Consider the following 24235-nt stretch of genomic DNA (forward strand, 5'->3'; position numbering starts at 1 on the left):
CTAAATTCAAAAGGTTTCTTGTCAAGGAACCAATACGCACCGATCGTCCGAAGCGATAGCTCTCACGTAAAAATGGAACTGAATCCACTGGTCGCTGCGCACGCTATATACCATCGACATAGAGACGGAGGCCCTCGAGGGACATAGAGTCGACAGGCATAGACGCGCAGCAGCCCCTGCTGGAAAACATTTCTGAAGCAGCTAAAGCTGGACATGGAAATATCATAAGATGAGGAGTACATGGGAGGACACAATCCATTCGAAACATGGTTTCTTGCAAATCTGGGAAACAAGTATACTTCAGTGTAAGGAATTAACATGCTTTTTAAAAATTAAATTTGTATTAATTTTGACAAAAACAGAAAAGAACAATAACATACCTTGAACACATGGAACAGTGGTGCACAGAAAATGAACTGATATCAAGGGATCGGCGCATAAACCATAGCAACCAAGCGGGCCCAAAATGTCTTCAGTCTACACCATCATGAAGGTAGCCATACTCTGGGGTTTATAACGCGGGAAATCATTACTTAGCACAAATTCAATAAATGAACGCCAGGTGGCAATATAGGAAGACAATCAATCCCCCCTTAATAGCGTCAATTTTGTTCATAGCTAATGAAAACCAAACTCTACCCCACCACTCACGAGTATCAGGTGATGCGTTCCCTTGGCAGTCGTGTGCCAGCGATATCCTAGCTGCCACTTAAAGGTGCGAAATCAGCTGGGCACCTTTAGCAATTGATACACTTTTGTTGGTAGATTACTAGGATCTTTGCACAGGCACTTTTGGGGGCCTGTGTCAATGTGAAAGAACCACAATGATATGAATTTTCAAGTCTTAATGGTGCTTTACTTGGCAGTAGGATGCCAACAGCTGGCAAAAGGTGCTGCAGCTGGCATATCATGGCATTGTCGGGCAAATGCCTATTATATCTATACGAAAGCCACAAATGTTTGTTTTAAACTGACATTTAATGTAAGAAACAAATGCAAGGACACACCTACTGTCTATAAATCAAGTGGTTGAAGGCACACTTGGTTAAGACAGTTTTATTACATCAGTAGTTTATTTAGCTGGTTTGGAGTTGCAATAAAGCCATTCAATTTCAAAATTCTGCCAGGAAGCACAGAGCAACACTCGGAGTTCGAAGATGGATATTTACTGGGTGCGGAGTGGCAGGAAGTGGGCATGAGAGGCCATAGGTACTAGCATGGCCATGGGGGCGGGGTCGATGGGAGGGTAAATAACCAAACAACATCTGCAGTCTGTGTGTCCTTCCTCACGTCTCATCGCTCTCCTCCTTCACTTCACATGACAAGATTAATTATCCCTGCTCATGCTTTTATGATTGTCCCACACCCTAACCATAATCACTCTTCACTACCTCAAATGCAGCATACCATTTGTGATTTTCAAGCATGATCAATACACTCGCAGCCATCAACCAAACTTTCTTGGCCATGCCCGGTCAGCTACGGCCCACAGACTTTCATTCAAACCTTGAACATCGCCACTCGCACTATCCTGAACTCCTGCCGAAACTATACTCAGAGAGGGCATCAGCAAGTACACCACAGACATCCTGGAGGGAGGAGCCAAGCTGATGGGGACCGGAAGAGGTTAAGAGGAGCTGTGCAAGAAGGTAGGAAGGAGCCCTGGAAAGGCCAGTTTTGGCTGATGTCAAGGGACTTTATAGGCCTTTCTTTTCCGGACAGTGACATCATATTCCCAGATGCGCATAGCATTTACCAGCCATTACCATCATAGGTCTAGGAAGTTCTGTCATGTGTCAGGCAGGACCATGACATGCTCTGGCACTCACATCATACGCGTGATATTACCATAATATTGAGGGTACCACCGTCAGTTGGCAACGTCAATTCGAATTGTTATCTGACCCAGATAGTTACACCACTGCAGGTTTTGACAGCTCCACCGCAACTCCAAGTATGCCCTTCTAATTTGGTTCGCTAGACCGTGTGCACATAAGTGCTCTCAAGTTTTTGGGAGTGTTAAGAGTCACAGCTTGGGGTGTCCAATTGCTCTTCTGTTCTTGGCTTTGTTAGCGGCATGGTGCAATGGTTTTGGAGTCTTAGAACCACAATTCGCAGCATGAAACTCACTTTGGCATCGTTCCAAGTTTGCTGTCCGAATGTCCACTTCCTGAACTCCCTCCAGGTCTCTCTTGACCCCACACACTTTGAACGCTGCTTCTTCCTCTCGCCTCTCTCCTAACTATCTCAGGCTGCCAAGTCCTCAGTGTCTGATGTGCACTGCAACCTTGTCAGAAAGATTGTGCTAGCTTTTCCCCTTTCCTCACTAAAGTTGCTTGCAGTCATGTTTCCGCACCACATCCTCACTCGTGAGCTTGCCTCTCCACTTCTATCTCTTTGGTAGTCACCTCTCCTAGCGGTCGTCATAGATACTAAAGACATAGGGCCTCATTACACGGATGGCGGAGAACCATGGCGCTATTAGCGCCATGGTTCATGCCAGTAAAATATCGGCACCGCCTTGGCGGAAAGGGGAATTACCGCCCCATTCCAAGGTTGGCGGGGCGGTAATTCCCCCTTCCACCATTGCCCTTCCCCATTCCCATTTTTGCCCCATAGGGCATAATGGTAATGGGGAAGGCGCTAATTACGGTACCGCAAATTGCAGTACCGTAATTAGCTCCCTGGGTCCCTTTGCCGGTTGGTTTTTAACGCCTGCAAAAAGCAGGCGTTAAATCCCCCAACCCGCAAAGGGACCTCGTAGTAAGGCGGTAAGGATTTACCGGTACCGGTATTTTATTTTCAACGTGGCTAATTATTTATCCAAAGCTTAGAAAACGGATTCAAAGGTATAATGCTTTTTGCTTTCATATTTTGTTTTATGGTCAGCTTATGAAACTGAAATGTCATTCTTTGTCATGTTTTTCATTTTGCATTCGTTTTTATTGTTGTATCCACTGAATGCTGTAATGTCAAATAAAGGAAAATAATGAATGAATGACATAGGTCTGTTAAAAACACGATGAGAGTTGCTGGGGAGAAGGAACTGATCAAATTGTTTAAAAATGAAGATAAGGCTAGACAAAGGAATTCACTTCTTTTTTTTATGTGGCCACAGCTGTAGACCTTGGTGGATCATCTGTTCAATTCTTTTACACAGGTCCTTTCAATGGTCTAAAGCTCAGTTCCCAATAGCCAGGCAATCTAAGGAATACAATTCAAAATAGACTGGATTCACTATATGAAGCTCATTGGTAAAAAAAAGATTACATTGGATGATAGTTAAAACATACCTTCGTTTTTAACTTGTACTCAAGTTGATTCAGTGCCATGTTTTCATTAGTTGAACTCCAGCTGAAAAGTTAAAAGAACAGTGCACTCAGATACATTGATATTATACTGGCTAAACGGGAAAACACCTTAGTTTATTTATTTATTTATTTGAATTTGTAAAGCGCACAAACAGCCCGCAGACATCGAGGCACTGGAGCAGAGGTTAAGAATGCTTACTTGAGGGTTACAGTGAAGCCGCCCTAGAAAAATACTTGAAAACATTTCGGTAGTCACATGTTACAGAGCGTTGCAGGTAGGTTTTGAGAACTCAAACAAAGAGGTTAGTCTTGATGGCTTTGCGGAATACAGTGTGGGAGGCAATGGCTCTGAGGTGCGGAGGGAGCGCATTCCAAAGGATAGGGGCAACTGAAGGGAAGCTGGAGCCGCCCGCACGCGCTTTGTGAGTCCTAGGGACAGACAGGAGGTTAGAGTATTGTAATCTAGATGGTTTTTGAGAGACGGGTTTGGTGATCCTGCGGCTTAGGTAAGGAGGAGCAAGGTCAAAGTTGTGACAAATTAATCATCACACACTAAAACCTGGAATAAAAGCTGCAATATCACATTTTTAATGAGTAAAGTATCAGTAAACATAGCTCAGAAAAATGTGGCTGTTTACACCTATGTTCGCTAGGCCTGATCCAGATGTGGGTGACAGAAACTCTACAGACAGCGGAATCCGGCTGGGGTAGAAAAACACCTGGCAGCCTCTGCCTTCCCATAACTCATTTTTTCAGTATGCACATCACTATAAGTTGAAGTAACGTCATTTGTTGTAGTTACAAAGTTTATTTAATAAGGTGGTCGTTTACACGACCTTTAAGACAGTATTGTGTAACCACTAAGTAGGAACGTGAATTAAAACATTTCCTACAATTTTTACAATTCTCTTCATCATTATATATATACATTTTGGAAAACTGAAATCTTTGGAACCAAAAAAAGAATTAGAAAAAGCAACGCAAAAGTGAGATTACAACATTCTATGATTTTGGATGCTCAGTCCTACAGAGCCAACTGAGAGCATCAGAAACTACAAGGTGGTGTCACCTTGTTTCCTGTTTTTGCTTAGGACAATTTTTTTGTGGCAGGTGAAACTCCGACACCACTTTAAGAAACGTAGAGCAAACCCTCAAGACAACCTTTTCCTTAAAAAGGGTAGTAAACAGTGGTTTGCAAATCAAAGTCTGAACCTCGCCCAACCTGCAAGCTGAACTGATCACTGTCAGAAAGACAGTCTTCAGGAGTCAACATCCTAAGAGGACACAAATACAAAGGCTCAAAAGGAGCCCCCATCAAGAATGTCAACACTAAATTAAGGTCCCAAACCAGAAATATAAATGGCACCAGTGGGAAGATGTTCGTCAGTCCCTTCAAGAACTGGATCACAATTGGCATTTTGAAAAATGAGCCTTGCTCAGACAAGCGCTTGACAATGCATAGCGCTGCCAAATAACCCTTTGCAGTGGAAACCTGCAGCCCTGTATGGGCCAGATGTAACAAGAAGGACAACACTGATGGTGTGTCACAAATAAAAGGGTCTATATTCTTAGCTCTGCAGCAGCTCCAAAATGTGTTCCAATGGCAGCTGTATAGAGCCTTTGTTGCTGGCCTTCTGGCTGAAAGCATCCAATATGTCATGTGTGGGATCCCAATCTCTGTATCTTAACCTCTCAGAAACTAGGTGTGTAGGTTCAGAGTGCTGATCTCTGGGTGGAGAAGGCAACCACCCTCCTGAGTGAGTAGGTCTGTTCTCTGATGAAGATGAATTGGTGGGCAGATGGACATGTCCAGACGTTTCTGGGTACCACACCCTCCTGGCCTAATCAGGATCATGGATTTCATGAACTTCATCAACCTCCTGATAAAATGAGGAATGATGGGGTCAGGTGGGAACACAGAGGAGTGGAAACTCCCATTCCACCAGAGCTCCTCTCTGAAGAAATTCCCTGGAGCAGAAAAGGTCACACTTCCTGTTGATACAGATCCACTTGAGAGGCTCCCCAAAGGACGAAGATCTCTAGAAGAACGCGAGAGACTATTCTGCCTGCTCAGAGCATCCACCGCCGTGATCTCTTCTCCAGCTAGGTGAACGGCCGACAGAGAGACTTATCAGGATATTCTTCCCCCCTCAATGAGGGCAGAAAGACCATCGGCGCCAGTCTGAATGTCCTCAGCTCTAAAAGGTGTATATGTAGTCTGGACTCCAATGGAGACCAATGGCCGCTCATTGTTAGATTGCTTGCATGAGCTCCGCATCCTGTGAGGGAGGCATCTGTAACTACTGTAATCTCCGCCCATGGTTGCCAAAAAGGTACTCCTTTAATCACAGTTTAATTTCTGATACCAGGAAAATGCAGGATGCCACGAGACCTAGCAACATCAGAAAGTTGAAGGCCGTTATGTTGTGCATCTTGAAATGTCATTACCATCTACAGAATATGCTGAGGCCTCACCTCAGGGGGTGAAGCTTTCCCCAAGGAAGAGTCCAGGACTGCCCCAATAAATAGTTGTCATGTGGGACTTCTAGAAATTGAGGCAGAAGTCAAGTCTGTGGAGAAAGTGGCAGGTGCTGCTGAGATGTTCCAGAGCTTGTTCGGGAGACCAAGCACGGAACTGCAAATCGTTCAGGTAGGGATAGAAGCAACTCTCTCCCCTCCCTAGATTTGTTACCACCATCAACTTGGGGAAGACCCTTGGGGAGCAGGTGAACCCCAAAGGCAGTGCTGGAAACTGATAATGAGAACTGCCAATGGTGAACCTCAGGTACTTCCTGTGGTTGGGATGTGTGGGCACATGCAAGTAAGCATCGTGAAGATCGAGTGACAGCATCCAATCCTCGAGATGGAGATCCTGGAGAATCTGGGAAAGAGTTACCATGTTGAGCTTATCGTTCCTGAGGAACTTGTTCAAGCATCTCAAGTCCAAGCTGGGTTGCAGTCCTCCGCCCTTTTGGGAATAAAAGTAAGGAGTCCCATCCCGGATTCCTCTCTGCTACAGGTACAGATTATATTGCACCTTTCTCTAACAGGATGATAATCTCCTTTAAGAGCAGCAGATCTGAATCCTTCAAGGATTGGTTGCTTTAGAAATTTGAGACAGTAACCATGGGCTACAGTTTGCAGTGCCCAAGCATCTGAAGTAATGCTTTGCCAATCTTGCAAATGCTGCGTCAGTCTACCTCCCACCACAGCCCTGTGGACTAAGGCCTCAAAGAGGTTTTGGATTTGTGGCTGTTGTGGATGGCAAAGAGGCAGAGGTTGCGTGGGTAGCTTTTCCCATCCCCATCCTAGTGAACCATGAGGTGGTCTCCTCTGGCCTTCCTGAGAGAATTGTCCCTTCATTCTTCCAACCGATTAATAAAATTGAACGGAACAGCCCGGCCAAATGGTTCTTTGTGGATGGCGAATAGCTGCTCCCAGCGATTTTGCAGCTTCTGAACAGTTGTGAGCCATCAAAAGGCATATCCAACAGCCTTCCCTGAACATCCGGGGCAAAACTTGATCTGCGCATCCACACAAACCTTCTGTTACAGTGCTTGCTGCCATAGCACGACTAACACAGTCTGAAGAGTCTAGACCTGATTGCAGAGGATGGCACATAGCATCCTTGCCAGGAGTCTGTCCTGATACATTCTGGTTTCACCATCACCGTCTTGTGGACAATGCTGGATTTGACTTTTATGGACTTCATTCATTCATGGTGCGTCACCCTTTCTCAACTCTCATGGTGAACTTCTTTTGCATCTTGTACTCATGGTGGCCCTGATTCATGCTGTTCCCATCTTCATCTTGTATCCTGGCTTGCAGCATTATGTGTTACTACTGACTTCTGCAATTGTATTCACTCTCCCCTTTTGCTTCTCCACTCTTGACTGCTAACTCTCTGTTCTCTCCTCCTTTCCCCTTCTTCCTTTTTCCTATCCCCTCCCCTTACTTTCTTCTATGCACTTACTCTATCAGAATTGTCCCTGGACCTAGTATGATAGCAACCTCGTCTGTAACCTCCTCCCTCCCCTTACTGTTTTTTTCCTCCCTACCCCCCCTCCTGCAATATCTGAAATGTCGTCAGGCATAATATGATAGTCGCTTGTTTTGTTCCTCCCCTACCTTTCTGCACCCCTCTCCCTCACCTCTTGTTTTTTTTCCGGCTCTACCAGAAATGTCGTCAGGCCTAGTACAGTAGTCGCCTGCCTGTTTCCATTTCCTTCCCACTCTCCCACTCCCTTTCTTATCTATGTCTTAGCTCTTGCACTATCTGAAATGTCGTCAGGCCGAGTACGATAGTTAATTTCGCATCCTTACTGTTCATGGCTTGTAAGAATGTCATAGTTTTTTCCCTTGTTCCCTCCCTTGAGTTGAAGTGCTTTGAAACACATTGTGTATAGGTGCTATATAAATAAACTATCATATCATATCATATCTTGCACAATATTGAGAAGCCCTTCCCTTTTTCCTCCCTCAGGAATGTGTTCCGCTGCCATTGCCACAACCTCCTATAGAGTGTAGGAATACTTGGCTAGGGCACACAAAACATTAATGGCCTTAAGTGCCATGCTACTCGCCGAAAACACTCTTTTTCCAGGGTGTGAAATCTCTTGTGTCCCCCATCTGGAGGGATTGTGGGATAGGCAGCCACCTTTGAGGTTGACATGGCAGCCTGGACAACCAGACCTTCTGGAGTTGGATGTCTAGACAGAACACCTGGGGCTATAACGGAAGGTCTGTATTTTTTTGTCAAGTTCTTATTTGCAGCCAGGGTAGTGTGACTTTTTCAAGATTTCCAAGATTCTGTTCTTCAGAGCTGTATGAAATGTCAATGCCTGATCTTTTGGAGGACCCTTATCAAGAATGTCCGTAAGATCATCCTTCTTATATTCAGCAACAGGTCTACTCCAGCCTAAATGCTCAATCACGTTGCCCATAACAGATCAAAATAAGGCATCAGCATGCCCAGTCACATTTGGCAAAGTATCAAGAGCACTGGCATCCTTCAAGATGCCCCCCAGGTCTTTCAGCCTTGACTCCTCAGAGATTAACCTTTCCGGGGCACTTGGCGTACCATACTCCAATCCAAACAGAAGGCTTCTCTTCTCCTCCTCCACCTCCTCTTCATAAATGGAGCTCATCAACCTGAAAAAGTCCTCTTTAGATAAGGGTTTAAAGTCTTTAATGACTCAGTCGAAGACGTTGATGACTTCAATGGCTTCGACATCGATCATTTCGATGTCGAAGAGCTCGACGCTGATTCCTTCGATGGAGCAGAGTGGGAAGAAAAGTAGCTTTGACTCGTCTCGAGGAGTCGAATCCCTTCATACCGCTTGAGGAAGCTTTGAGGACTTACTGCCCAGCTCTTAGACTCACGAGTAGTGGATTTAGACAATGCCCTGTTGGCTTTTTGGTTCACTCGAAGGGGTGGGTGGAGCCGCCTTCGCGAACACCTAACATTTTGTATTCCATTCTATTCTAAAGAAATGTTCTATTGCGCTAGCACGCCCGCAGACCTCAGGGCGCTCACAAGACAAAAACAATTAAAAAACACTACAAAAAGCGTCTTAAGCAGAGATGGAAGATCAATGGAAAAAAAGAGGGCAATCCTAAATTTTGAGTGAAAATCCTCCCATTATGCTTTGGAAGCAGATTTACTAGTAAAACATACCCGTTTCCTATTGGGCGAGGAATCGGAGGAAGATGATTGGGATCAATGAAGTTGATTCCTATTTTATGCAAGGGCGATTTCGAGTGTCGAGATTTGCCTCGATCTGGAGTGCGAAGCATGTTTGCTGTGCTTTTTAGCCCTTTGAGGCGTAATATCCCTCAAGCTTTTCTCATCTGATGACCTCATTTTGGAAGGGGTCGCGGAAGGGGATTTGGACAAAGGCCTACTTAGGACACATTTCTCCTTCCTCTCCTTCAAGGTCTTAACCGTCATAGACTGGCACAAACCACAGTCGTCGACTTTATAGCCCACCCCAAGACAGAAGAGGCATATTCGGTGTGGATCCGTGATGAACATCTTTGACCCACAGTCTGAGCACCTCTTCAATCTGTTCTCTGGCATAGACATTTCGAAGATTTTGAAGAAATGCAGTAGAAATTCGCTGAGGCGAAGGAACCATTTCGAAGCGTGCATGTGAAAAACTGAACTGTGGCAACGGGCATGGAGTGTGCTACTTATACCATCACTGCCGAGAGCGGGATGGAAGCCACCAAGGGTCCATGAGTCAACAACAAATAGCGACCCTCTGCTGTCTGAATGTTTCCAAGTTGTAAGCCGGATATCGAATATATCAAAGATGAGGAATACATTGGGAGCACACTTTGATGAAACAGGAATGAGACACGAGGGGTTAATAGGTTTGGTCAAAGACCTGGATTAAAATAAAAGCGGGTGGGATAATGCCTCTCAAACCATGTACTAGATGTGTTTCCCAACCTAAAATCAAAACTAAAGATCTGTCAAGGTTCGAATGTCCAAAGTAAAACCGTCCTATGCCCAAAGTACTATCCTGGCCCTCACATGGTAACAAAATAAACTGTAAGGTGAAAGTGATAATGTCTTTGGCCTTGTGTGATGAATAAATGTTCAAAAAGGAAAAAGGTATAACTTCAAAACAAAGGTTCCAGAAGGATAGAATTCTTTATTCCAGAGGGTGGTTCCCTTCCTCAGGATTTCTCTTCCTTCTGTTGTAGATTCAAAGATATCAGTTTCTTGAGTTTCTCTTGCTCCACAATGCAACTGATACACAAAACAGCTTGGTTCTTTGACTTTTCTTGTCAGAGTACCTGGCATACTCACCTGCCAGGTTTTACTATGCTTCTCTTCTTGGTTTCCCACAGCCTTTTTAATAGTCCTGATTTTTTTCCTTGTTAGGACCCCTTTTACATAAGGTGTTTCCTATAGAATCTTCAGTTTGTCCTTGCCTGGTATACTATCCTGCCAGGTCTTTCTCAAATGTTCTCACTTGTAACTGCCTGGTATACTCTCCTTCCAGGATTTTTCTTGTGTGGGCTGTGCACCCACTGCCAAAGGCAAGTTGTCCTTATGTTTACTTTATCTGACACTGTGTTTGGCTGGTAAATTAATTTGCCAGTGCTTTTCTAATATGTATATTGCATACATTCATCACTTTGAAAGTTCTTTGCTCTCACTCTGTTTTTCTGTTTAACGTAATGTTCACTGCTTCTTGCTCTCTCATATATTGCATGTGCTTTCTTTGCAGTCATTCGGCATTGCCAATATGCCCCGGTGTCCCTGCTTCCCTTTCTGGGACTCACCGGCACTTGCTGGCGTGCTTCTGGTCTCTCTCTTGGCAAGCCAGTGGTGGGTGTTCAGTGATTCTTCCCTTCTCACTGCCTTCATTCGGCTTCTTTGCCTCTCGCGGTTGGTGCTGGGCTGTTCTGTGCCGTACTGAGTATCGGTAAGGCGAATGCCATCTCGTAACAACTGTGAACGCCCAAGAGCCCTTTTCTTGCTTCTGGCATTCCCACAGCACAGTGTTTTCCAGCTCAGTCAGCCTTCCTTCTCTGCCTTCATGAGCCGTTGGCTCAGTGTCACCTTCTACAGCCCTTTGGTCTCACGGTCTGTCCTGAAAGAAGCAGCTTTCTCCCTCCAGCAGCAGCGCACCGCATTCAGCTGTGGCTGTGGTTTAAATCTTCCAGTTACAGACACACTCAGAACAACTAGAGTGCCACCTTTACTCTTAGGGCCTCATTACACGGTAGGCGGTGGACCAAGGTGCTATTAGCACCTTGGTCCATGCCGGTAAAATACCAGCACCGCCTTGGTGGAAAGGGGAATTACCGCCCTATTCCAAGGTTGGCGGGGCGGTAATCCCCCCTTCCACCATTTCCCTTCCCCATTCCCATTTTTGCCCTATAGGGCATAATGGGAATGGGGAAGGTGCTAATTACGGTACCGCAAATTTGCAGTGCCGTAATTAGCACCAAGGTCCCTTAGCGGGTTGGTTTTTAACACCTGCTAAAAGCAGGCGTTAAAGTACCAACCCGCTAAGGGACCTCGTAGTAAGGCGGTAAGGGTTAACGGTCACCGGTACCATTACCGGTGACCGTTAACCCTTACCGCCTACCGTGTAATGAGGCCCTTAGTCTTTTCCACTCTTCATTTATTTCCATGGTTATGGGAATGATAGTCCATCTTTGTGTAGGTTTTCTCAGAAGTCTTTAAGGGCAAGTTGGTTCTGAATAACTTGTATGAAGAGTCTCAGAAGATACTTTCATAAATCTCAGGGGACAAGCCAGATATTGAAGGTTCACACACAGATCTTTTTCAAAGGTCTTCAATACCTTTCCTAGGGAAATGAGGGACGGTGTAACAATATGCTATGAGGGCACTGGGTAAGCATGGGGTATTTTCAAGACAGGAAGGGGAACACCATGCCTTGTTTGATGGTGTCTTACTACTTCCCCAGAGGCTGTCTCACCCCCCATGTGATCCTGCCTCATGCAGCCGACACCTAGGTCAGGATCAGGTAGCGGCTGCCGTCCCACGGCCACATGGGGAGAGGTCACCAACGGAAAAGGAGTGATGACACTAACGGATTCATCACAACACAATCCATTAGAAGAAAGGCATTTTAAACATGCATCCCTCTGCCCCCCTGAGAAAACGTCTAGGTATGAAGTGGAAAAAGTTCTGGTGGTCTCCGAAACTTTGACAGAAAACCCAGGGTACACTAAAAGAGCTACTGCTCATCAGGAAGGAGCTGCTATGCCATTTGAGGCACCAGTTTTAGATCCTAGAGTCCAGAACGAGCCAGCCAGGGAAAACATATAGCTTTTGTACTAGCTGAAACCATGCAACAAAAGTTTAGACAAGTATATTAATCAAAAAGGGTCACTATGTCTTGACATAATGCTAGGATTTGCAGTGTGAAGTAACACCCCTATGAAAACGTAACTAAAGCATATCTGTTCCAATTACCTACCATTCAATGTTTAACGGGTTGGAATGGGGAGGAGGGATATTGTATGCAATTTAAAGGAGGAATAGTATGCAATGTGAAGACTCAGGGCGAAAGGCAACTTGGCTGTACTCTTATTTCACTCACCCAGTTCAAGTCGTGTTTATTTAGGCTGGCTAGCTTAGTTGAGCCTACAAGAGTGTTTTTTATGAAATGTTGGCTAGAGTAATAGATGTCTTAGCTAGGCCTTTTAAAGATGCCAAATAACAGATCTGAGCATACTTCTCAAGGACAGGGATGAGAACATAAATAGAAAGAATACAATTAATGATAGCGACGTGCCGACAAACTGCATGCCCACGGCCATGCATTTAGCTATATACATGTGCTCTGACTGAACCACCGGCCCATACCCTAAACACACCCATTGTGACCATCCTGCCCTGTGGTCATTGTATGGTTATTTGGAGCTGTGGACTGTCTGCACGAGAGCAGTGAGTTGATTTGACGTTTCATCAGTGACAGTCTAGCGATCTGAAGATCCACCAGCCTCCCTAAAGGAACAGGGTTTCAGGATTTAGGGAAAAAGGTGAATATCCTAATATAACAAAAAGGGTTTGTTTGCATTACTAGATTTTTCCTAGTAGGCTTTCCAATTATTGTATTCTGCAGCAATGTCAAGCTACTGTCAGGGCCCCAAAAACGATTTTGCATTAAGAGAATTGTTCTCCCTATTTTTGAAAGTTTGGGTCTCAAATGATTTTTTCAGTGAGTAAAAAAGTAATTACCATTCGCAGTGGAGGCATCTTTTAGGCGACTAAATATATGTTTTAACTCTAAAACAGATATCTTTTTGTAATCCATACATGCACGCTCGTTCATGCAACACTCCTCTACCAGCATAACTGATAGGAACGTTATTTGTGTAGATGGAATCAGGTTGCAGGCGCCTATGTGTCTGTTGATTGCTATTTTTGGTGTGGGTATTTGCCTGTTTTTCGGAAGTAAAAGTGGCTGGCTCACTGCTTATCTGTAGGGCGGGCTAAATTCTACTGTGCTGCGAAATCTGGAACTATTAAGGTTTGCCCAGCATACATGGCGGCACATAGGAATGCGGGGTATTAGTAAAAGAGTGGATTTAAGGAAAAGCTGATATCGTGAACACACCTAAAGGGCATTGCGCGAACACATACAACGCCCCTTTAAATAGTCCTCACAGATCCCCCAAAATTAGTGGTCGGCTGCACCTCTGAAAGCACAATTCAGTTGTTTGTGAGCTGGGCAGTGCCAGTTGCATGCCAATGGATATGATGAGCAGTACTATGGACAACTCTCGAATTTGGGTACAAAATATTTGGCAACTGTTGTTAATTTGGCCAAAGAAACTAGTAATTTCATAACCTTAAGTAGCCCCATGCTAAATCTTGCAATTATTTGTCTTAAAAGACACATGACAAACAGGCAATACTTACAGTGTGTAATTTCTTGAATTGATTACGTATTTTATCATTAAACTTTGTTATTGTAATGATACAGCATTATTCATGGTTGGCATGGTCTATTCGTGAGGTTAAATTTCGGTCTCACGCAAATAAATCTCCAAAAACCACTGACTGCAAAAGTACTACAGTAGGTCTCATTTGGAATGTAGACTGACAACTGTTACAACAATTCACATCAGGCAACTAGGATAATAAAGGTAATAAAAGCAGCGAAAGCTCTACCTCCAGTCACACAATTATATACACTGAAAAAACCTCATATCGCTTATGATCATTAGTAACATTACAAATATAACGACTAAAATAGAACATAAAATTCAGGCAAATTCAGAAGGAACAGAACTTCATGCATTGGCAAAGCCACACGTTTTGCCTTTGCAGCAGAATGAGAATAATGTGCTGTGCCAACACCGAGCACCTATTTACCTTACATGCCCATGGAGAGAGGACCTCAACATTCATGTGAAAATGCTAGTTATTACCGATAAAAGGATGAGCTGATGTCTGAAGACGATATGGCCATTGCCGTTTGAGAAACATTTCAGCAGCTTTCAGGACATGCAATTTATCTAGAGGTTAATTGAAACAGCTGCTCTATTCAATGTTGCCTGCAAATGTCATGCTTAATTAGACAGCTTAAGTTCTGTGCATACCTGGACCATTCCAACCATGCCAGAGCTCTGCTTGTGAAACATAGAAATACAACACACATCCATCCATATGCAGGCTTATGGGGTGGTTGTTTCAACATAAGAGGGCGTGGTTCGCGTAGGTTACATAACATTTTAAGCTGGCACTGCCCAACCCACTTACAAACAATCCATGCAGCCTTTAATTCTTACTTCAACATATTTTGCACCATTTCGCCTCAGCAAGCACCACACTTGCTAGTGAGATAGAGGGTACATGGAGAAGGAAAGAGCAAGCAAGAGGGACAGAAAGAAAAAAAGAGCGAAATACTGAAGTGGAAAATGAGACAAGATAGAAGAAGTTCTAAAGGAAGCAGTGGGGTGAGAGAGAGACTGAGTCTGACAGAGAAACTGTGCCTTACCAACTAAGGAGTAGTCCAGGGACTTAGTTGGGGACTTGAATTGTCATATTAGTGACCGAGAATAGAGGATGTCTTAGTTTTCCTCAACACATTTTAGAACAGTGTTATTAAGGGGAGAGTCTTGGTTAGAGGTTAAGGACACTGGTGATCTTCAAAGATTAAACGGGAATATACTAGGTGATATTCCCTCTCAACATACTTGAGGGGGTCAATGGGTATTCTTGCCTATATGTTTGTATCCCATGCCATTTTTGGTTTTAGTGCCTTTTAGCGTAGGTCAAAATATCGCCACCACCATTGCTACAGTAAAGAAGTGTTCCAAGAAGCAGTGCTCGTGGTCGGCATGACAACAGCAAATGCTTTGCCATACAATGACTGATGCACTAAGTGTACATTTCGGGTGTACTAGAAGGATGTAATCCAATAGTGGCTTGTTTAACATATTTTGACCCAATCAGGAGTACTGTCACATGTCACGTGTTTGTGTGTCTTTTAGGAGTGGTCTATTTTCGAGCAGACTGAGGCATGTCTCCCTTCTCGGGGCCTGGCACTGCCAGCCTGCAAGCACTTCCCCGTGTGAAGCCGGTGCTGACGGGAAGACCACAGCACTGTACTTGCCTGCACCGAGTGCTTTCCACTTAAAGGACTGAGGCGACGCAGGAGAAAGCAGACGCCTGTGGGGAGATAGGTCCCTCCTCTGCTGCTGGAATGCCAGGGGTGTGGCGAGGGGGGAGGGGTGTGGCGCGCGACCGGGGTCGCATGTCCAGAATAGAATGCATATGGTGCAGAGACTGTTCCAGCTCCGAAGCTGCGAGGCAGAGAGGACGCATTCGGCCCCTTCTGTAGCCATTGTGCTCAAAGAGAAAGGGATGTAGTTTCCTGAGAGGTCTTCAATTCAAGTGAATGGGCCTCCTTCCGAGTTCGGAGGTAACCACACCGCTATTTGCGGCATGGCTGCCTCGGGACTCGTCCAAACTCCAGCCTGGTGAATGGAGTAATTACCGGTCCATTCCGAGGTCAGAGAGACCGGTAATTCCCCATTCACCAGGGCCATTCCCCATTCACATTTGAGCCCCCATAGGGCTCAATGGGAAGGCGGCAATAACGGTACCGTAAACTACGGTACCGTTATTGACCCCGGAGTGCCTTTGCGGTCCCGTCCTTAACGCCTGCTAAAAGCAGGCGTTAAGGAAGGACCCGCAAAAGGAACTCGTAGTAGGGCGGTAAGGGTTTAACGGCACCGGTCTCGTTACCGGTGACCGTTAACCCTTACCGCCCCACTCGGAATGAGGCCCAATGAGTTCAAAGCCATGTTTTATTTTGCAACTCCTATCAGAGGAAGATGGTCACTATTTTTAAACGTATACATGCATATTGCTCAATATGCAGGGCATCTGCAACATGCCTCTACCTCCTTCAGCTTTGCAACTAGCAGAAAATACACAATTTGTGCAGTATATTGTAACGCTGTGTGTAGCGGAGGCTGTATAACACTGCTAGCCGGAACCCAGTGCCTGCCTGCGACTCACAGAGGAGATTCTAGAAGAGATACTGAAGGCTAGGGACATGAAGTACAGGCTTCTAGAAGATACCTCATTCATGTGTACCCGGTGGGGTCCAAATGAGCGTTCAAATGTGTTACAGACTAATGGACTCACCCACTCCCTCCGCCACTACCCACCTAGCCTACCCCCACTATCTCTACCCCACCACCCTACCCCACACTTTCTACACCCACCATGCCCCCACTCTCTCTTCCCCACCTGCCCACCCTACCCCCACTCTCTACCCCACCCACCCTACCCTACGTCTCTCTACCCCCACTCTCTACTCCCACCCACAGACCCTACCCCCACTCTCTACTCCCACCCACCCTACCCCCGATCTCTCTTCACCCACCCACCCCACTTTCTCTTGCCCCACTCTCTCTTCCCCACCTACCCATCTTAACCACACTCTCTCTTCCCCACCACCCTACCCCCACTCTCAATCTCTCTGGCCCCACCCACCCTACCTCCACTCTCTCTACCCCCACCCACCGACCCTACCCCCACTCTGTCTACCCCGAGCCACCCTACCCTGTCTAGCCCTACCAACCCAACCCCCACTCTCTCTACACCCAGCCTACCAATTCTCTACACTCCATTCCACCATTCTACCAACTCTCACGATTCCCAACCACCCAGCCTACCAACTCCAATGACCCCCATCCACCCAGCCTACCAACGCTCATGACCCCCAGCCTACCAACTCTCTCTACCCGCACCCACTGTAGCATCAGCCTCTCTATCCGCACCCACCCTACCCCCTCTCTCTATTGCCACTGATCCTACCGCCTTTTTCTCTACTCAACACTACCACCAACCTCTCTTTACCCCCACCAACCACCCTAAACCAGTTATTCCCCCACCCACCCACAGTACCTCATCCCACCATCTCTATTCCCCTCCCACTCATCTTACCCACTCTCCTTATCCCCTCTCATCCTTCCTCTCACACACTCGCTTTAGTTCTATCCCTCTCACTCTCACTCTCACCCTTTCCTGCTCATATTTCGACTTGCTCATCATCGCTGGCACCCTCTGTCAATGACTTCTGCTTTGCTCTATTCCCCTTCCATTTCTATTGCAAACCTCCACCCCTAATTGAGTCCACCTTTCAAACCTTCCACTCTCCTCCTTGTACCCCGGGGCCATTACATGCAAAATGCAAAGAACAGAAGCCAATGCTTGTTAAAAATTGCTCTCATTTAAATATTCTACATACAGATTTGAGTGATCATTCAGAGCCAACTGTATTCTATACTTAGCAAGTTGATGGTATTTCCATCAATAATGGTATTAATTGATTGTATTGTTTGGACACCATTTAACTTTAATAAATGTGATCACCTTTTGGAGGAAACCATAAAGGGTATTTCCAGGAAGAATTTAGCAAGGGCATTCATTTCAGACGATTTCGCTAGGTTCTGTGGTGGGTCGGAAGGAGTCTGGCACTCGGAAGACATGATTCAGCTTTTTAATAAAATTATAAGTAGAAGGAGTAACTTTCCTCATCACTAAAGGGATTACCCAACCTAGCTAAAAAACTAAAAGGTGCTCATCCATTGTCATAAAGTCAAAAGAAAAGATTTCCTTTGACCGAACAACCCTATCTGGCTCTGCCACTAATATTAACTAACTTAAATAAACCAAGGGAATAATTTGTCTTCGCCTGGTCTCCCCGCCAGGTCATTCGATAGTCTTGAATTATGCAACCTCTCGGTGGAACAGATAGTCTCTGCGATCAACTCTTGTTGCTTCTCCAGAGCACTTTTCGTTCTCCTGCTTTCTGTGGTCCTCTTTTCCAAATGTCTTTTACAATAACCTTTCTTGCTACACAGATTGTTATTTGTAACCTCTTTCCAGGCCTTCTCCTCAGCAGCACTTGGTAGGGGTTTTCCTCTGCCCCTTTCTACGGTTCTAGTATCATCTGTTCTCAGACGGAGTGTCTTTTTATACTGGTTATCCGCCAGCGGTATTGATACAGTGCCTCTTTTCTAGGCTTTTGAACTCTGTATTGGATGGTTCCCCATGTATTGCTCATACAATAACTGTGTGTGCTCAGCCCCTCCCTTTCTAGGCTTTTTGCTTCTGAAATGAGATTGTTCTGTATTCGATAAGTTGTTTTGAGTACTGTGACGAGGTGACAGCTTTACATAATAACTCTTATCCCTTTCTCGTGCACTTGTTATTTGTCTCCAACTCCCAACACATGACTTTAGCCATTCTATCTCGTTCTTGTGACTGGGACAATTTTCTTCTGATAGATAACGACATCCTGCGGCCCTCCCGCTTCTCTCGGTCTCCCAGGTATCACTTCATAGGGGGCGGTGGTTGGGCTTGGCTCTTGCTTGGGACCGCTCTCTCTGCTGCTCGGCATTTCATTCTCGGACCCTTTTCAGACTTCTGCGTTGTACTATTGCTGTTAATGTGAAGCGACCCTCGCTTCTTGTATGGGTGGTATTAGCATTGTTCCTAGGGTGTTCTGCCCACCACGTACATATTGTGGTCACACCACCTCCGGGTTGTTTGTTTGTTTTCTCGGTAGATGCAAGACTCTGCATGGACTGGTTCTCCTGGGTCTTCCCCTCATGTTCTCTCTCTCTCCAAAAGTCGCTGGCTTTGCAACCGACTTCTGCTCCACCTCCAGCCAGCGTAATGATTTGATTTAATTTGATTTGAGTATTTATAAGGTGCTCAGAATGGACACAACTGTATAAAGGCGCAGCTGACATCAAGAAAACATGACAAACCAGGCGCATGAAAAGAAGTGCACATGTGAATTCACTAAATAAGAAGAGAGGAAAAGGACCCACTAATAGACCCCATTCTACTGTTTAAACAGGAAGGTCTTAAGGGACTTCTGGAACTGAAAAAGCGTCTTGCAGGCCCTGATCTCTATAGGAATACTATTCCAGAGTCTAGGGCCAACGACTGCAAACCTTCTGTCTCCTCTGGAAGCGCATGCCGATCGTGGAACACTCAGCAGCAGCTGGTTTTTTGATCCAAGCATCTTTGATGGTTGGTAGCAGCAGATTTTGTCAATCAACTAGTCAGGAGCTAAACCATTTAAATATTTGAAAGTCAAACACGCCACCTTAAATTTAATGTGATCTTCCACTGCCAACTAGTGCAATGTTCTGTGAAGAGGGGAAATGCGAGTTCATTTACCTAAATGGCCAACCGTCTGACGGCCGCATTTTGGGCTTTTTGAAGCCTATGCATTTGTTTGGCAGAAATGCCCATCAAATGACTATTGCAATAGTTCAAGTGGGCATTCGTTAAGGCCTCAACCATTGTCGCATGATCCTCATCAGGAATAAACGGTAAAACTTGCTAAAGCATACGCAGTGAGTAGAGAACTGCCTGGACCTCTGCGCTGACCCGCGCCTCACTTCCAAGATTGTCTTGCCAAAGGCAGCCTAAGTTTTTGATCTTGGAGGCACATTTTATCTCTTCACCAAGAATACATGGGAGGAAGGATTCTTTAGCAGCCATAACCAGCTGTTTAGGCCCAAACAGTATAAACTTGGTCTTTGATGCATTCAACTGGTGCTGGTTTCTGGCCATCCACTCATTTATGTCTTCCAAGCACTGATTAATCTTAAGGAAGGCATTCTCAATGTTATCAATTTTGATATATATCTGTGTGTCATCGGCGTAAGAATGATAACTCAATCCATGACTCCTCAGGATATTAATCAAAGTTTGCATATTGATGTTGATATAATGATGTCACAGGGCTACTCTTGCGCATCAGGCTTCTCCTCCTCCCTCTTCCTCCTCGGCACAGTTATATATGTGTCTCTCATTAAAGAGATACCTTCCTTTTCTGGTGACATTAGGTTTCATCTTGCATTGCCTTCAGCCAGGGATAATTATGCCACATTCTGAGGCTCATCAGGTAGTCCCATGAATGCAATTACATTCGTTGGTGTAGGGAGTTCCTCACAGGAACGGGAGTCTTTGTCCCCAAAGAGGGAGTCTCTACCAGTGAGGTCCAGCTTGCTTCGACCCCTAGGGAAGGTTTGCGGGGCGGGTTCACCTCCCTAGACTCACAGGACACAATTAGAATTTTTTTATTTGGCTGCGTTCATTTACGTATAGATATTGGGAAACTTGAAAAATACCCTGGTTGGCTTATCACGATGATTTGGTAGTCATAGATTATACACCTATTGACCTTCAAAGACAAAGGCATTGAACAATATCCATACATAAATGCACTAGAAATGAATGCAGCCAAATAAAACATTCTGATTGTGTCTTTGCATGAGAAACAAACCAAAATGTACATGGAGACTAAAATAATTAGACCTGGAAATCGTCACTATGACGATACACCTAGGATTCTTCATTCTTGAGAGATACTCTATTAAAGCCTCCTTTAAAGCAATTCAAGCCAAGTCTCTGGCCATGGCAGCAAACGACAAAAAAGTAAATAACCTATATGAGGGGATAGCTCAGAGGGAACACATTTGTCTTGGAAGCAAGACAATGCAGAGCAACACAGGTTAGAATCCCCATCCCGCACTTAGAGACTGGTCTCTGGTATTTAGCGTGTTATTAAAGATACTTTTTTTAATTAATTAATGCTTTTCTTCAATACCTGTTTTGAAATGTTATAAAACAGTAGTCCCGGTGTGGACTTATCGTGCTGAGATAATGGGTCACAGGAATAATATACCGCAGGCAAAAGTGGAAGTCCTATTTTAGAAATCCACACTCAAATAAACTAAAGGACTCCCCATTTCAATAATCTGGTATGAATTAGGCTTACATTCATCGGAGTGTACAATTAAATTGAAAGTTCTATCCTTTTTTAGAAAAGTGATTGATCCTCCTAGAAATTTCTTATTTTGTAATTTAAGATCATCATTAGATACTCCTGGTGACCATGATTTGGTAAAATGGAAAACTGGGGGGGGGGGTGGTGGCCTGGAGCACCGACGATGCGGCTGCTCCTTTAATGGCCTCCGTGGCGGGCCTGCTGCCTCATGAGCTTAGCAATGGTTCTGGCACTCCTTCGGACTCCATAATCACTACAGATTCATAAGAAGGTCCATGGCTGCAGGCGACGAGGCATCAGCAAGCTACAGCTTCGGGAAGACCCGAAATGAGCCTGCCAAGGATCAGCCACCCCGCCGCCTCGCAAATCCAAGATGGCGGACGGGAGTTCGGGCACTAGGAAACAGGAGGCACTTGTCCCGATGTGTCCCATTTCATGGAAATCGAGGGCGATTCCTTACTTGGGGGGTCCATATTCCAGCGAACCCGAAGGACACATATCACGCTAACTTCCCTCAGCTCCTTAAAGAATTGGAAGACGATCTGAAATGCTGGGCGACCCAAGAAATCTCACTGATGGGTCGCATAATGGCCTGTAAAATTAACTTACTCCTGAGATTCCTATACATCTGCTCCTCCCTTCCAGTCTAAATTCCAGCACCCGCCCTCCGCGACCTGCAGAGAAAGATGCTCCGATTCATCTGTAGGGGAAAGAAAGCCAGGATCCCCAAAAACGATGTTGGGTAACGCAAGACTTGGGGGACTTCGGGGTTCCCGACCTGCAAGCCAATAGGGTAGCAGCACAACTAGTGCATATCCGCGCATGGCAAATAACCACCGACCACGCTAGATGGGTGGAACTAGAACAATCACGGCTTCCTCTTCCCTTGGGGTTCCTACCACACATCCCACCCTCCTTCAGAGAAAGAGGGGAAGGACTCCTACTAGCAACTAAGCATACTCTGAACTCTTGGGACTGGGCGCTGAAACAGAAGGGAATCCTGAGGAGTCGGAGTACCCTATCCCCAATTTTTCTCAATCCAACCTTCTCACCCGGGGCAAATCCCCGGAACTTCAAAAACTGGATAGCGGGAGGCCTTGAAACCCTGGACCAGCTTTTACATGGGAGACCTACCTCCCATCTTTGAACTTTGTAAGGAGCTTTTTCAACTCCAAGAAAGACAGATTCACGTACATTCAGCTATGCCATTGGTGCTCCCACCCCCAGTGGTCGAAGTGGGCGGGAGCAGTCAGGAGCGGTGCTCTTCTACTTCTTTTAATTCTGTTTTATCGTTCCTATACTTTCATTTTAAAAAGAAACCGTTCCGGAACGGTTTCGTTTTAAAATAAAAGTGTAGGAAGAAGTTGAAACGTGCACTTTCAGTGCACTGCACAGGACGTTTCCTTAAAGAGCAGGCACTTGTGTTTTGTGTTTTTTTATTTATTTATTTATTTAGTTGATTTAATCAAATTAATGATTTTTACAAATCATTGTAGAAGAAGCAGAAGAAACTGTATATCAAAAACTGTATATCGAAAAAAGAAGCTGCAGATCAAAGGAAGAGATTCATGTAAAGGACGATCAATGCTTTCAAAGTTTAAAAGAAAAGAACCAAGGAAACCAAAAAGAATTTTTTTTTGCAGAAGTCATTTCAGCCAACAGCGCTCTAGTTTGTTGTTGTTTGAATAGTGGTTTAGATTTCATAAAGATAGAATAAACTTAAGAGTCTGTCTTGTGGCGATTGTCCATTTGTTCCTTTTTCCGCTCATTAAGCGGCTCCACCACAGTTCCTCCTCCTTAATATGTGATGCCGAAAGGTGAGGTAGCAGGTGAGGTAGCAGGAATTTCTCGCCTATTTCTCTTGTGCCTGGACAGTTTAAGAGCAGGTGGCGTATGGTTTCCACCTTTGTGTCGTTATTACAGAAACGGCATGTGTCTGAATTACTCTGTCCTCTGAGTTTTAGGATCTCGTTGGTTTCCAGTAAATTTAGACGTGCTCTCAAGAACAAGTTTCTGGCTGCTTTGCTGGGGAACTTACTCAGATAGTTTGGAACAGCGTTCAATTTACTTTGATAGGGCGGGAGATGACTGACTGATTTTGCTTTTGCTGCATTGTCCAAGGTTTTGATCCAGTCAAGCTCGCCCATTTTTCTTTTTATCTTCATCGGATTACAGATGAGGTCTTGCTCTGAGGAGTGAATCTCCAGTAGTTTCGCTTTGCACGCTGTTTCCCAAGATTTTAACACACTACAACGTGCGGCCAGGGTTTCAGTACGTATAATGGCTAACAGGTGCGGCCAGACTGGGAGCAGCGTTTTCCTATAAAACATCATGGATTTTATCTCCGTAGTCCCTTCTAGGGAGAGAAGGCCTAACTCTCTTCTGATGAGAGGCGCAGATGTTGACTTTGAGAGGCCTAATACCGCACCCCAGAAATAGCCCTCCAACTTCAGCCACAAATGCGCTGGCGTGTGAGGAAGAGCTTCTGCTGCGTAGGTGAGTGACGGAACCACCTTCGCACGGTAAAATGTGATCATTGGTAGCAAGGAAAAACGTCAAAATTTCTTATCCAGGGCGCTGGCTTGTGCCGCTAGTTTTTTTGCTTTGTTCATTAAGCAGCTCTGGAGGGTTGCGTTGATACTAGAACAGTCCAGCATTACTCCCAAGTATTTGAAGCTCTAGTGCAACCCCCTCCAGGTACAGGATAGTTTTTCTTGTGGTCTTTTGGATTTTTCCATGATCATGATCTTGGTTTTGGATACATTGATGGTTAAGTCATTTGCTCGAGTATAAGCGGCCAAGTTATCAAGCTGGCGCTGGAGGCCAATCGGGGTTATGTCCATTAAAATGTAATCATCCGCGTATAGTAGCCTTGTGGTTTTCTGCTTCCCCATTGACGGCGGAAAGGAGCGGATAGGTAGTTCGGAATCCTTGAAATCGCTGAGATAAGCAATAAAGAGGGCCGGGGCTAATGGGCAGCCCTGTTTCACTCCTCTACCAACTGGGATTTCTGCCAATAACAAGCCGGCTTGATTTAGCCTCACACGCAGCTTGGTATCTTGGTGTAGTGCTTGAATCGGTTGAAGAAATTCTGTGGGG

The 24235-nt window shown here is 45.2% G+C and overlaps 1 protein-coding gene across 2 annotated transcripts in view; it reads right to left on the reverse strand.

Annotated features, from left to right (window-relative positions):
• Positions 1-24235, reverse strand: part of EFCAB6 (EF-hand calcium binding domain 6) — a 1227964-nt gene that overhangs the window by 1008938 nt on the left and 194791 nt on the right. For both annotated transcript variants that reach the window (XM_069628134.1, XM_069628133.1), the window contains exon 5: positions 3294-3354. In XM_069628134.1, coding sequence (XP_069484235.1) covers positions 3294-3354 — 61 coding nt within the window. The remainder of the gene's footprint in view (positions 1-3293; positions 3355-24235) is intronic.

The sequence above is a fragment of the Ambystoma mexicanum genome, chromosome 12 (assembly GCF_040938575.1).
Source record: "Ambystoma mexicanum isolate Mex_15411 chromosome 12, UKY_AmexF1_1, whole genome shotgun sequence".
NCBI lineage: Eukaryota > Metazoa > Chordata > Amphibia > Caudata > Ambystomatidae > Ambystoma > Ambystoma mexicanum.